Source organism: Meriones unguiculatus, chromosome 18 (genome assembly GCF_030254825.1).
Source record: "Meriones unguiculatus strain TT.TT164.6M chromosome 18, Bangor_MerUng_6.1, whole genome shotgun sequence".
NCBI lineage: Eukaryota > Metazoa > Chordata > Mammalia > Rodentia > Muridae > Meriones > Meriones unguiculatus.
The window spans coordinates 28,647,852-28,662,463 of record NC_083365.1 but is presented as its reverse complement, the minus strand read 5'-3'; the positions used below and the strand labels follow the sequence as shown (position 1 = coordinate 28,662,463).

General features: G+C 43.0%; 1 protein-coding gene across 1 annotated transcript in view; it reads right to left on the bottom strand.

Moving 5' to 3' along the window:
- Ryr3 (ryanodine receptor 3) overlaps nucleotides 1-14,612 on the bottom strand; it is a 518,783-nt gene that overhangs the window by 111,584 nt on the left and 392,587 nt on the right. Inside the window, exons 44-48 of the mRNA XM_060371666.1 lie at nucleotides 12,229-12,409; nucleotides 11,188-11,296; nucleotides 9,288-9,408; nucleotides 7,219-7,388; nucleotides 2,141-2,361 (exon numbers count right to left, since the gene is read on the bottom strand). Of these exons, the coding sequence (XP_060227649.1) occupies nucleotides 2,141-2,361; nucleotides 7,219-7,388; nucleotides 9,288-9,408; nucleotides 11,188-11,296; nucleotides 12,229-12,409 (802 nt within the window). The remainder of the gene's footprint in view (nucleotides 1-2,140; nucleotides 2,362-7,218; nucleotides 7,389-9,287; nucleotides 9,409-11,187; nucleotides 11,297-12,228; nucleotides 12,410-14,612) is intronic.

Genomic DNA, 14,612 nt, shown 5'->3' with positions numbered 1-14,612 from the left:
TAATTTTCTACCAATGGTAGCCACCTTGGACGAAGTCGTCAGTGTGTAACATTTGATTTGGGGATGGGGATTATCTTAGTTAGGGGGTCTCCATTGCTGCAATGAAACATGATGATCTAAAAGCAAGTTGGGGAGGAAAGAGTTTATTTGGCTTACACTTTCATATTGCTGTTTATCTGTCATCGAAAGTAATCAGGATAGGCACTCAAACAGGGCAAAACCTGGAGGCAGAAGCTGATGCAGAGGCCATGGAGGGGTGCTGCTTACTGGCTTGCTTCTCAGACTTCATATTCTGCCTTATGACTTCCCCTGGCTTGCTCTGGCTTCTTTCTTTCTTTCTTTCTTTCTTTCTTTCTTTCTTTCTTTCTTTCTTTCTTTCTTTCTTTCTTTCTCTCTTTCTTTCTTTCCTTTTCTCTCTTTCTTTTTGATACAAGGTTTCTCTGTGTAGCCTTTATTGTCCTGGACTCACTTTGTAGACCAGGCTGGCCTTGAACTCACAGAGATCCATCTGCCTCTGCCTCCCTGAATGCTGGGATTACAGGCATGTGCCACCACACCCAGGGGCTCTGCTTTCTTACAGACCCCAGGACCACGAGTCCAGGGATGGCACCATCCACAATGGGCTGGGTCCTTCCATTAATTACTCATTTAGAAAACACACTACACTTGGATATCACTGAAGCATTTTCCCAATGGAGGTTCCTTCATTTCAGATAACTCTAGATTGTGCCAAGTTGACATAAGACTAGCCAGCATAGGAATATTGGAAAGAAAGTCCATTTTGAGCCTTGGGTCTTTGTTAATTTCTGACCCTATACTTGCGTTGGGCAAATAGTACTTTGCAGCGAAGCCTCTGGGCTTTAGAAGATTACAAAGATGATGTAGGTTCACTTTGTTGAGACATCTTTTATGACAGCTTTTATATTTGCAACATTTTAGGTTGCTCCATACACATTTCAAATTTGACTTAGTTTTAGAGTCACAAAAAGATTGAGAAGAAGGTACAGAGAATTCTCATAGATCCCTTCTAGGCCCACTTGCATGGTCTCATCCACTGTCCATTGCCAATGCTCCCCACTGGTAAGCCTACAGAGATACGTCACCACCAGCAATGTCCAACGTTTAAATGGGGGCTTGTTCTCCATGAAGGACAGCATATGAGTTTGGGCAAATGAATAATGACAGCTTTATCAACTCAGATAATATAGCATATTATCTGGGACACATGTCATTAACAAGAATTAGGGGTTCCCTAATTAGGTACTAATTAGGTCCCTCTGGCCCCTAAAGTGGGAGCCTATTGATCATTTCACTAGTAATTACCAATTTCAACTGCATATCACTAATAGAATAAATTACTCAAGGAGCTTTGATGCTGGAATCCCGGATTCTGTTCCTCAGGATCTTAAATCCCGGGGCTGGACTGTGGTCTGTGAACTTGGATGTTTTTCTCACAAAGTGGCTCTAATACATACACAGCCTAGCAGGAAAACCACTGGCTTTAAGCAGCAGATTGGGATCTTAGACCACGGTGTGACACCATTTACTCATCCTCTGTCCTTCCAGACTTGAATGCTTATTCCCGTGGTTCTCTGTTGGCTTTGATGCCTGCTTACGCTGGCAAAATCTATTGTCCTTATACCTCCCTGTGACCAATTCTTTTGCTCGAGTCCTGGGAAGCCTGGAGGTGGACTGTTCGGATTCACATGCAGAGTCTTGTTTCTGTGTAAAAATTGTCTCTTTTAGATGGTAAATTCTTTCTGGGTCTCATTCCAGAACTAGGAAATTAGTTCATTATAGTAATACTTCAGGCACAAAAGACATTCGTTCTCCTGGTTTTTCACCTTAATGGGTAAATCCTGAACTGGTCCCTCCCCTTTCTCATAATGAAAGAGTATTCCAAGGATGATTATGTGTAACAATAATACAGGTAACAAGCACATTCTAAGAGGGATGGCTGGGGGAAGGCTGGGTATATGTATGACAAAGGCCTTGTAGTTTCCTCAGACTTTATAGCCAGTGTCACAACGCATTATTGTATCATACAACTGTCTTCCACATAACTGTGTCATACATACATGCATTTGCCATGAACACTTACGCACACACAGGGGTCAAAACCACAGGAGGGCAAACTTACTTGCAAATGGCAAGCAAACATTCTTCTATGGTGTCCCTCTGTGCCTTGGTGAGGGACCGTCCTTTGGAAAGCCTGTATATTGTCTGCAGCGTAGAATCGATCAGAGAAGTGCTGTGCTCCGTCCCAGAAAAGAGAGGGGCGCATCTAGTGAGGAGCGGGAGCACAGCTGAACATATGTACCTATTCAGTGCCAGCGCAGCCTCTGTGGTGCTGAGGGACACCTAAGAAAGGGAATGGGGGCATTAGTTAACCTCTTAGAAAGCAGCCAGTTCAGCTCATGCATGAAGCTCCATGCAAGATCCGGGAAACTTACACATATACTCACAGCCTATCTGTAAAGGGCAAAAGTCCTTGTGCACACAGATAAGCACTGGTGAATCCAGGAAAGTTAAACACATGAACATCCTTCAAAAGAAGATGCTCATTCCTCCTGAAGGCTGGGAGTGAATGTAGTTTACAACCTGTCTGATGAACCAGGCTCAGCCCACATTTTCCAGAAGTTATGTTTTAGTTATTCCATACTCCTTTCCCTTAAATTTTTAGCATTGCGTGTAGGCCATAAAACTCATCCTTGTGAGAGCCGTCATTTGCACTTTACAACAATCTAAGTGACTTTTATGTTATTTTAGAGTCAGGCCAAATCCTGACTCCCACAGGCATTATGTTTACCTCAGTCACTATCCTTAGACCCTTCTCTTGAGTGTAGCTACTAAGTCAACAAGAGCCCATCTAATGGATGAAGCCATATGTAGTTTGTAAAGAGCTTCGATGCAAACACGTCTTAAACTTTGTTGTATTTATGGGACCGAGTTAACTGTTATCTGAAAAAAATTTCTACCGAATTGTGCTATGGTTAAATATTGCAAAAATAAACAAGCTGAGCTCAGATCCCTGAAGTCGTGGCCCAGCACTGGTTACTGTAACCGGGTTGAACTGAGTTTCATTTTCCCCTCACCTGGACCATTCCCTGCTGTCTGTAAAGCCAAAGCCAGCAGGGATCTGCCCTCTCCCCTCCACACCTATCCATTGCTCTCATTTCTTTTTTTAAATTTTTATTTTTTTTAAAAATATTAGTTACAGTTTGTTAACTTTGTATCCCTGCTGTATCCTGCTCCCTCTTTCTCTCCCAATCCCACCCTCCCTGCCCCTTTCCAAGTCCACTGATAGGGGAGAACCTCCTCCCCTTTCATCTGATACAGGTTTATCAGGTGTCTTCTCTTCAGGACTGGCTGCAAAGTTCTCCTCTGTGGCCTAGCAGGGCTGCTCCTCCCTCAGGGGGTGGGGGGAAGGGAGGTCAAAGAGCCCGCCATTGGGTTCATGTCAGAAACAGTCCCTGTTCCCCTTATTAGGGTACCCACTTGGATACTGAGCTACCAAGGACTACATCTGAGCAGAGGTTCTAGGTTACATCCATACATGGTCCTTGTTTTGAGAAACAGTCTCATAAAAGACCCCTGTGCCCAGATATATTTAGTCCTTGTGGGGCTCTGTCCTCTCCAGGTCATATTAACCCCCTCCCCCTTTTTATGATTTCCTGCACTCTGCCGAAGGTTTGGTTATGAGTCTTAATATCTGCTTTGATACACTGCTAGGTAGAGTCTTTCAGAGGCCCTCTGTGGTAGGCTCCTGTCCTGTTACTTGTTTGCTCCTACATCCAATGTCCATCCCATTTGTCTTTCTAAGTGAGGACTAATCATCGTACCCTGGGTCCTCTTTCTTGTTTATCTTTTTTAGGTGTATAGATTTCAGTATGTTTATTCTATCTTATAGGTCTATATAAGTGAGTATATACCATGTGTATCTTTCTGCTTTTGGGATACCTTACTCAGGATGATCATTTCTAGGCCTCACCATTTGCCTGCAAATTTCATGATTTCCTTGTTTTTAATTGCTGAGTAGTATTCCATTGTGTAAAAGTACCACAATTTCTGTATCCATTCCTCAACTGAGGGACATCTGGGTTGGTTTCAGCTTCTGGCTATTACAGATAAACCTGCTACAAACATGGTTGAGCAAATGTCCTTGTTGTGTACTTGAGCATCTTTTGAATATATGCCTAGGAGTGGTATAGCTGGATCTTGAGGAAGCACTATTCCTAATTGTCTGAGAAAGCGCTAGACTGATTTCCAAAGTGGTTGTACCAGTTTGTATTCCCACCAGCAGTGGAGGAGGGTTCCCCTTTCTCCACAACCTCTCCAGCATGTGTTGTCACTTGAGTTTTTGATCTTAGCCATTCTGGTGGGTGTTAGGTGAAATTTCAGGGTTGTTTTGATTTGTATCTTTCTGATGGCTAAGGACACTGAGCATTTCTTTAAGTATTTCTATGCCATTTTGTATTCCTCTGTTGAGAATTCTCTGTTTAGCTCTGTACCCCATTTTTTAATCGGATTGTTTGATTTGCTGCTTTTTAACTTCTTGAGTTCTTTATATATTCTGGATATCAGTCCTCTGTCAGATATAGAGTTGGTGAAGATCCTTTCCCAGTCTGTAGGCTGCCGTTTTGATGACTATGTACTTTGCTTTACAGAAGCTTTTCAGTTTCATGAGGTCCCATTTATCAGTTGTTGCTCTTAGAGCCTGTACTGTTGGTGTTGTGTTCAGGAAGTTGTCTCCTGTGCCAATGAGTTCCAATGTCTTACCCACTTTTTCTCCTAACCGATTTAATTTATCTGGTTTTATGTTGAGATCTTTGATCCACTTGGACTTTAGTTTTGTACAGGGTGATAAGTATGGATCTATTTTCATTTTTCTGCATGTAGACATCCAGTTGGACCAGCACCATTTGTTGAAGATGCTGTCTTTTTTCCACTGAATGGTTTTGGCTTCTTTGTAAAAAAATCAAGTATCCATAGGTGTGTGGGTTTATTTTGGGGTCTTCTATTTGGTTCCATTGATCCACAATTCTGTTTCTATGCCAATACCATGCATTTTTTATTACTATTGCTCTGTAGTACAGCTTGAGATCAGGGATGGAGATGCCTCCAGATGATCTGTTGCTGTACAGGATCGTTTTGGAAATTCTGGGTTTTTTGTTTCTCCATAAGAAGTTGATAATTTTTCTCTCAAGGTCTATGTGTTGGCATTTTGATGGGAATTGCATTGAATCTGTCCATCGCTCTCATTTCAATGAAAAAAAAAATTAGCTCCCACTCCCAGAAACAAAGCAAACATCTAAAGATGGCTGGATACAGAGTGGTCTCAGAGAAGAATTTTAAACTCTCCCTAAAGTCAGTTGATGGGCAGTTGAACCCAGTACCCTGATATTTGAATGCCCCGGTTCCAGGCTATTACATCATTATTCTGGATTTAGCTCTCTCTTGTCACCCATAGGGCTCTCACATACTATCCTCCTGTGAATCAAGGTTAAAGTGTCTGTATGTCACAATGTCCCTCAAATTCACTAGCTTTACCAAGAAAAAGTGGATCTCTGACCCCCGCTAGTTAATTGATAGGTACTGTGAGCAGTCCACAACCTGATAAATGACATGAGCGTTGACCTCAGTAAAAGAAACTTGACGCTGCATGAGAAGCATAAAAAGAAATCTATAAAACAGAAATCTAGGGTCTTTTCTAATGCTCAGCTATAATCTTCTCTCACAATGTTCCTCATTGTAAACTTAGATGGACAAGCTGAATTAAAAGAAGGTCCATTCAGTGACTCCAAATATAGCCAAAGCATGACTAATGTCATTGTCGAGAACCGAAGGACTCAAAGGAAGCCTCGAGACCCACAGAGCTAAGATGTCATTATTTCCTACAATGAACACAGCTATTCCATCTGAATGAACATTTCCTACAGCTCATGATTTGAAAAAATGTTTTCTTTGAACCCTTCACATTTCTGGGTGTTTGTCTTAATTATTAGAAGTTTGTCTTCTGGAGGCATTGATAACCGTGCTGGAAAAATAGCTCATCTTTTACATTTGTCCCTTTCAGAGACAGAGTAGTTAAAACGAGGAAGGCAGGACTGTGATTCTCGTGCCTTGGAAATTCTCAGATGAGGGACTGAGGGGAAGCAGATAGTGCTCTGGCAGGCATGTGATCAAACACCAGATGCTGGAATAGAATTTGCTGTTTGAAATAATAATTAAAAAAAAGAAAAAAGCTTTAATCAGGAAGCTTGAAGTCCACAAATTTTAGAAGTTATTTTAAAAACCCCTGGATTTAAAGAAGTGGTAGGTGGAGTATGGTGAAGATATAAAAGGATCTATGGCTCTGACGCTTTCATGAATAGACTTTCATGAATAGTTCCTCATTTTCATGTCTCCATGAGTCTAGGTTCTGCCAGCCAACTCAACCCAGAGCTTGCACTTCTGAGTACTGAACACAAGGTGGCGCCCGTGAGAAGCACCAGGAAACACACTTAAAATAAGCTATATATAGATATATCTATATATATCTATATATATCTTTGGTGTTAAGCTGATCTAGGTTTGTTGTGGCCCCGCTTTTCACTTCCCCCAAGACATAGATATGACAGATGGCATCTGTTATCTTATAGTGCGACACTTCCTGCTTTGATGCTGGGCTTTTTTCTCCCAGCTTTGATTTCCAACTGTGCCTTTGCCCTTGGCCTCTTACGCTGACATCTGTCACACCTCTGGCTACAGACTGTCCTTCCTGGTAGTCAGTGCATGAGACAAAATAAGTGAGGACGGGAAGAGTATTTCTTGCCTGAAACACCTTTTCCATAAACAACAGAACCATATCCTCACCAGAGTGTGATTTTTATGTCTTCTGGGGGGCCTTTGGTGATATCCATAATTGGCCTAATCAGGAGTTAGGATCTGGTGGGTATCAGGAATGCCCTATTTTCTCAAGAGACGCTGCGCCAAGGTTTGAGAAACTTCAGTCGAAGGGACTAAACAAAAAAAATTAAGGCAAAATTTACCTGCACAGAAGGTTTTGTGCCAGTACAGTAAGATCTTTCAGTTTTGGGTACCTCTGTTTTTCTCATTCCCAAGCAGGGCATTAAAACATGATGCCAAGTAGACAGAAAATGTTTGTTCCTACGTCCAATATTACTAATATAACCAGGGGGAGGATTACCTCCCATGTCCTTCATTTCAGCTACTTACTGTATCTAGAGACGCAGAAGCTCGCAAGTCAGGTAAAAACCCAACTTCCAGCAAGTGGAGCAGGAAGGTTTGATCTTTAATGCCATAAACACGGTCCAAGAACAGCACCATGGGGGCCTTGTGATCAGGGCAGAAGTTGGCTGCCATGTCTGGCTCGCTGACTGACCCATCTGGAAAACAGAACACGTCATTTTCTGTTTCGTGCTTATGCAGCTCAAAAACACATCGTAGAACTGGTCTGTGTACAGCTTGTTGTGATAGGGAACAGGAAGTTTAGAAGTCAGAACTAAGTTGGAAGCAGCTTAAGCTAAGATGGGAGAAACAACTGTCAAATTTCTATGAGCTGGTTATTAAATGCATTTGTCATTAAAAGTTTAAATTTACAGTGGAGGGGACCTTTTAAAAGGTCACAGTCACAGTTCACTACTTTTTAATTTTACTATCAATTATAGTAAGTTATTTGTGCCAGCTGTAATTTATACATTGGAAACACAACACAATGCTATATTTTATGCCTTCTCTTTCCAACACCTTGTTCTGTGATATCACGTTGGTAGCATGAGACTATTTATACTAAAAAAAAAAAAAAAAAAAAAAAAAAAAGAGAAAATTCTAGGAAGTCAAACTTGGGCTATGCTCTTTTGGTGGCTGATGTAGAAATGTGAGTGGCAAAACGTTAAGAAAGTAGATGAAATTTAATAGCACATCATGTCTGTAGTCATCAACAGTGCAAAATAGCAAGTTACTCCTTCAGTATCTGCTTTAGGTGATACTTAGATCAAATCTCCCCATCAGGTTAGTTTTATTTGAATTAAAAAAAAAAAAGGATAAAATGAAGAATCCACAGAGAAATAAACCTGTTTGACTTGGCAAATAAAAAGATTTTTTAGAGAGGATGGAAAACAGCTTTCCCTCTCCTGTCTTGCAACAAAAAATAGAAAAGAGAACCCCCAAATGACCAAGAGGAGTCACAGCACGTGCAAATGCTGAACTGAAGCAGACATCCCGAGACATCCCAAGAGGCACAGGGCTACAGTGTCATCCAGCCCAGGGCCTCCTTTGGCCAAGTCTGTGTGGGCCGCTAAGAGCGAAGGGCACCAGGGCTGCCTCTCATCCCTCAGCACCACGAAGATTGGAAGCTGAATGTCTGAGGCTGGCTTGGTCACTTACACAGCTGCGGTGCTTTTTTTTTTTAAATTAAATTTTTATTTTTTATATTACAGTTTATTTACTTTGTATCCCAGCTGTAGCCCCCTCCCTCAGTCCCTCCCAATCCCACCCTCCCTAGCTGTGGTGCTTTGATGAATATTATCTCTGTGGTTTCCTGCTTAAAAAAAAAAAAACAAAACACCACATCATTGGAGGTTAACATCTCTTTTCTTTATCCTGTTTTCTCAGACACACTATTATTTCACTGTGCTTTATGAAGTTATAAAAGTGGCACATATTCTAGAACAGTTTTTCTAAAATGCATATACAGTTTTCATATTTACTAGTCTGTGAGCCCATACGACTCAAGTATATTAAAATCTCCTTTGAAGGTGTTCCATGGAATGGCAGTCTGGGGTAACACTGCAACAGCCAGACTTATGCTATCTTTTCAAATCCATCATGTGCCCGAAGACCAGGCAGAGTGACTCAGAGAATCAAAATGCTTTGCGGATGACTGGTATCACATACCCCAAGTAGCATTGGGGATAACTTATCATCCTGGGGCACGAGGCCTTTCAGGTCCATTGCAGAAGACAGCTTGGCTGTCTCACTTTTAGAGGGGGCACTGACAAGGAAGAAGTCAGGCCATGGGGCTGTCACCTGCTCTTTTTTTATCATCCTTTAGAAGACTAGAGTGGTCTCTGGTCCCAGAACGGTGAGTTGTGTCTGTACCTGAGGGAACGCAGATGACAGAGGAGCTTGGTGAAGGCTACAGAAAATTCATCATTGGGAAAGGAGTAGGGCATTTTCTCCAGGCGGCCTGCACTGCGATCTGGCAGTGGACTCTTCGCAGGGGCGGACCCCTGCTGCTGAGCAGACAAGCACTAGAGGGCAGGCTCAGCCCAAAGCTTCCCTACCTTTGTTGAGGGAGGGCAGTTTCAGGGGAATGCTGATGATCCCAACCAGGTCTTCTGTGGGGACCAGGGAGCGCAGGATGGACCGGATCCGGATGGCTTCCCCTTTCCCTGTTTGGATGAGCTATCACACAGGAAAGAGATTAGACGGATGAAGCCCCCGCACCTGCCACACTGCACCTCCTAACTGGCAGGAGCACGGTCCTTTCAGGCAGGGTCTATTTCTGAGTTCCTTTAATTGCTTATTTGCAGCTACAGGGAAAGAAAAACTACCACTTGATTTGCTAGAAGAGTGACTGAGGGAGTAAGTCCTTTGAAGGCAGTCACATTCATTCTTTACTGAGGCTAAACTCTCAGCAGTTAAGGTATCAGGTCTCAGCAGGGGGCCCTCACTGGCACGTCAGGAGTGCTGACAATGTGTCCACAGTACCGGATTTCAGAATTGTAGCAGAAGAGAAAACGGCTTACAAATTTCAATTTCTTCTTGAGCTTGAAGAATATTGGGGGTGGGCAAGATGAATATGGAGATTCTCAGGGATGATTTGAGTGTTTCGTTGGAGTCATCCCAAGGGGGATAGGTTGGCTTATAACATACCAATTGGCCAAGCAGCATGTACACAATTATACATGTCCATCTTCCCGCACAAGCGGTCTCCCAAGAGGGGTCAGTGGACCGTCTGCTGAAAAGTAAGTATCCTGAAACTCAGGACCAGATCTACCCCAGGTGGGCTGATGCATTCTGAGACACAGGGCTCAGTGGTCTCAGAGAAAAGAGGATCTATGAACCTGTTCTGCCTGCCACCTCCCTTTCCCATGGGCCGCCAGTGATGGTGCAGCTTAATACTTTTTTGCTGCAGAAGGAGAAAGGGCCAATGAGGGATTCTGAGAAGGTGTGTGTGTGTGTGTGTGTGTGTGTGTGTGTGTGTGTGTGTGTATGTGTGGTACATTACAGCAGGGAGATAGTAGGCAGAAGGGAAGGTATTTATTTCTTCCTTCAGCAGGCTCTGGTGGATTAGCTTTCACATGCTGTCTTTGTTGAGAACATGCCAGCTTTGTAAACTTGCTTCCAGAAGTGATACAAAGTGATCAAGGGAACTAGAGTATGAACAAAGGGGGCCTGACTTCTCCTAAGCTGTAGTCCCCCTGCTGTTTCCCTGGCTTCCTTCTGCGTTCCTAACTGAAGTGTGAAGTCAGGCTGATGTGGTGCAGCTGGTTCATCACAGAGAGAACTGGAATCCTAGTAATTCTGATCAGCATCCAACACCAAGATAAGAAGAGTGACTATTTTCTCTCAATTCCAGTGTGAGGCTTTATATGAAAGAACACCAAATATTCCACCAGCAGGGGTGAAGGGAAGGGAATGAACACTTTTGAGGTTAAAACTGGAGGTCTAAGAAGACATCACATCAGATAGGACCATCTTTGTGTGTGTGTGTGTGTGTGTGTGTGTGTGTGTGTATGTGTGTGCCTGCAAAACTCTGTTATCCAAGAGCCCAAAGCTATGGTCACTGAGACAGGATTTCCCACACAGAGTGTCCCTATGGCACTCATGAGGTCATTTACACTGGCATGGCCAAAAATCAGGGTAGTTCCATTTTGGCTAAGCTGAGGCACATGGAAGCCTCCTTTTGGAAGGCGTTTGAAACAAAAATATAGAGGTTATACCCAGGTAGTACCAAAGAGAGAACACACACACACACACACACACACACACACACACACACACGTTTCCTTCCTTAGAAAGTGGTCCATTGAAGAAACTATCTTGGTGTTAGCTAAAAGGAACCCAGAAAGAAGCTTATTAGTAAATGCCAGACACAGATGAAGAAACTCCATTCACAGCTTCTCTGGTGTTCACCACTTGGGCTCCTCAAAGCTGCTGTCAGTAAGCATTGTCACTTACATGCATCTCAGGAGCACAGCGGCCCAATAGATCTATAAGAGCTGAATAAAAGGACATAATTGCATTGCCCATGTGCACAATCTCTTCCTCCTCTTCATCATCCTCTGTGCTGCAGAGAAAGAATCAACACGGGAAAGGTGAGAGACTGTCCTGCTCTTAGGCAGACACTGCTTAATAAAAACACTCCATTCTGGTTGAGCAAACTTTCCCTCACAATTTTAACCAATCGGGAGCTGACAAGGTGATTTTACTCATTAAGCTCAAAAGACCCAAATAATTTTTTTTTTTTTACAATAGCTCTAAGATCCCATGAGCTTTGAACCATGAGTTTAGATAGTATCCACTCTTCATTCCATCTTCTCCCTTCAAAGTACATGGAAAGCCAGTTGGACAAGGAGTCAGAAGGGCTATGTTAACATCTTGGCCATGAAGTTAACAAGCTCTATTTCTTCGGGTCTCAGTATTATCTCATGTTACACAAGAAAGTTGAGACAGATATATTTTGAATTCTCTCTGGCCTACCAAGTCATCTATCTGACCTGATAACAAAGTGGGAAAAAAGCCAACTGTCTGGAGAGTCAGCTCTGCTGGGTTACACACAGTCTCTGGATAAATAAAGGCAAGTGACTACTGGACACAGTAGGAGGGAAGTAACAAGGCAATCAGATGCTGCACCAACTAAACTCTGAACCTTTAAATGCCACAGTCATCTGCAAGGAATCCAGACACTTTTCCGAGGAATCCTCCGAGGCATGGCTACAGTAGGCAGGTGCTGTGGAAACCAGAAGGCTTTGCCGCCTCAGTGGTTTGCCAGCTGTGCTGAGTGGTCTAAAGAAATGGAAGCAGCTAGTACTGATCCCTGGGCTCTCTGGGCTCTCTGGGCAAGTCAAAACAATAATGGGCCTGACAAAGTGATTTTAAGTGTCTTAACCACCATAAAACACCTGTGCTCTTTCTACCAGGCAAAGTTATCGATCCCACCCTTGTGATTCACAGTATTTGGCAGCCCACCCCTGCACACGCACTGGATAGTTCACTTACAGTTCTGTCTTGTAACCCTGGGAGGGGAGGTCGAGGGCAGGGTTCTCTGAGATCTTAATGGCACCCTGCATAGCTGCCAGCAGTCCATTTCCTCCTTCACCCCTCAGAGCTGGGCCAAAGCACTCCGGACGTCTGATGAGCAGCTTGACCACCACACTGGCATTTTCCTCCACACTTTCACCTGAGGAAGAGAGAGGCCTGGTGTCCTTCCTGCTGGAAAGGACAACCTGGAAGTTATTTGTAGCTGATGAGCCGGGAGAAGAGTGTTTCATTTGCTTTGTCACCTGTTAATATGATGAGAAACTATTGATGAAGGAAAGGTGACCTCCGATAATTGAGGCCAGATCTATTCATTACAGAATCGACCACTGTGTAATAGAATTTTGTTTTCAGCTCAGGGTTTTTACCTCTGAGATGACCCTACCATATCAAGGCCCTCAGGGGGCATGTATACCACTCAATCTATTGCTACAAGTTCATTTACAAGTGACTTGAGGACAAAAGACCTTCACAGCTTGAAAAGTGCCTGAGGAGTTAACATTTGGCTTCCTTCCTTGAACGGGAAGAAGATAGCTCAAGCTAGCATGCCTCAGCTGGTTTGGGGAAACGATACCATAGCTCTTCACTTGGTGACTCTCAAGGAGTCCAATACATATCCCAGAACCACCTGGATTTATTAGGGCAGACTTTGTGCTCTCTGAAGCCATTGATCAAGATGGAGAAGAGTCTGCTGGATACAGTTTTCTAATAATAGCTCCGAGGAAAGGGACAGGGCAGAGAACTCTTTGCATTTCTCTTTGGAGGAGACAGAGGATGAGCTGGACAGTGACAAAGGAAAAGGAACATTTAGGAAGGCAGAACAGTTGAGTCTCAGGGCCAGTGCTTACATTCCAAAGCAGTGTTACAGCTTGTTCAAACAACACATAGGACATACTTCTTGTTTGGGTGAAATCCTAATTTGTGCTTGAGAATGTGATCCCTGAGCTATACCCACTTTTTTTTTTAAAATTTTGCATTACATGAAGCCTTAAGTATCTTTTGGGTGGTGAACTGTCTGAGTGTGCATTTGGATGGCTATGGAGCTATTAACCCCTCTGAAAATATTCCTCACATCACCACAGTCGAACACAATAACTATCCATGTTACAGTTTCCATAGGTCTAGACTTTGGGAAAGATTAAATTAGATAGTCCTGCCGTGGGATGCACTTGAACTTAAAGGTCCCAAGGTTGGTTTGTGCTGCAGTCTTCTGGCGATTTGTCTGCAGCTGGGGATCAGCTTCTGGGTTCGCTATATGGTTGTTAGCATGATGCCTCAGTTGCTTGTTGGATGGTAGAGCCATGCCTCCATTTCTTACCATGTTGACCTCTTTCAGGCTGCTTGCATGTCCTCAAGACGAGGCCACTGGCTTCCCACAGATGAAGAGAACAGGGCAGAAGCTGCAGTGCTTGTAACTCTGGTTATACGCGCGGTCACTTTGTAGTATTTTACCCATTAGAAGTACTTCATTAAACCTAGCTCATACTTACAGGAAGAAGGGTTAGGCTTCAAGTTCTGGAGGGAGGAATATAGGATAATTTACAGATGTATTTAAAATACTATCTGGGACAGTTTAAATTTTGTTCTACGATGATTTTTTTTTTATTTGAAATAATTAAGGCTAGGCACATAGCTCAGGGGTAGGGTACTTGCCTCTCTTGTTCACAGTCCTGGGATTCATCCCTAGTGCCGCTTTAAAAGTGCTACAATTAGGATATGAGAATGGGGCTCTTGTGGGATTACAAGGATGCTAAGAATTATGTTTACTCCATCTAGAAGTTTTTCAGTAAACCGAATTTAATCAGCTCATCATTGTTCACTAACTGTCATATAGCCCATTTCTTCATGGAGAGTTCAGAGAATTTGTGAAGACATTTGCCATCTAGGAGCTAGGCATAGAAGCATATGTCCACCATCCTAGGACCGGAAGGAAGAGTCAGGAGAATGGCATTTTCAAGGCCAGCCTGAAATGCAGAGTGGGATCCTTTCTCAAAACAAACAACTTCTAATCAACTCTCACCCTATATACAGCATCCAAAAAGCATAGTCCATGCACACACTGGCAGCACTAATTAGGTTCCAAGGGTTAAAAAAAAAAAAGAATACTTGTGATAAGCAGGGAAAAGTGGTGGTAGGGATATGAGTAGAATTTGAAGGGGAGAGAGTTGGAGAGTGAGTTGATTAAAGCATGTTGCGTGCATCTATAAACTTCTCAAATATTAAATATAAATACATCTTAAGGAGAAGAGGATTCTACTTCTACCTGATATTCTTGATTTATCCAGATACAGTTTACTTACAGGAGATACTTTTAGTACAAGTACCAGAAGGAGTGACATATTAAA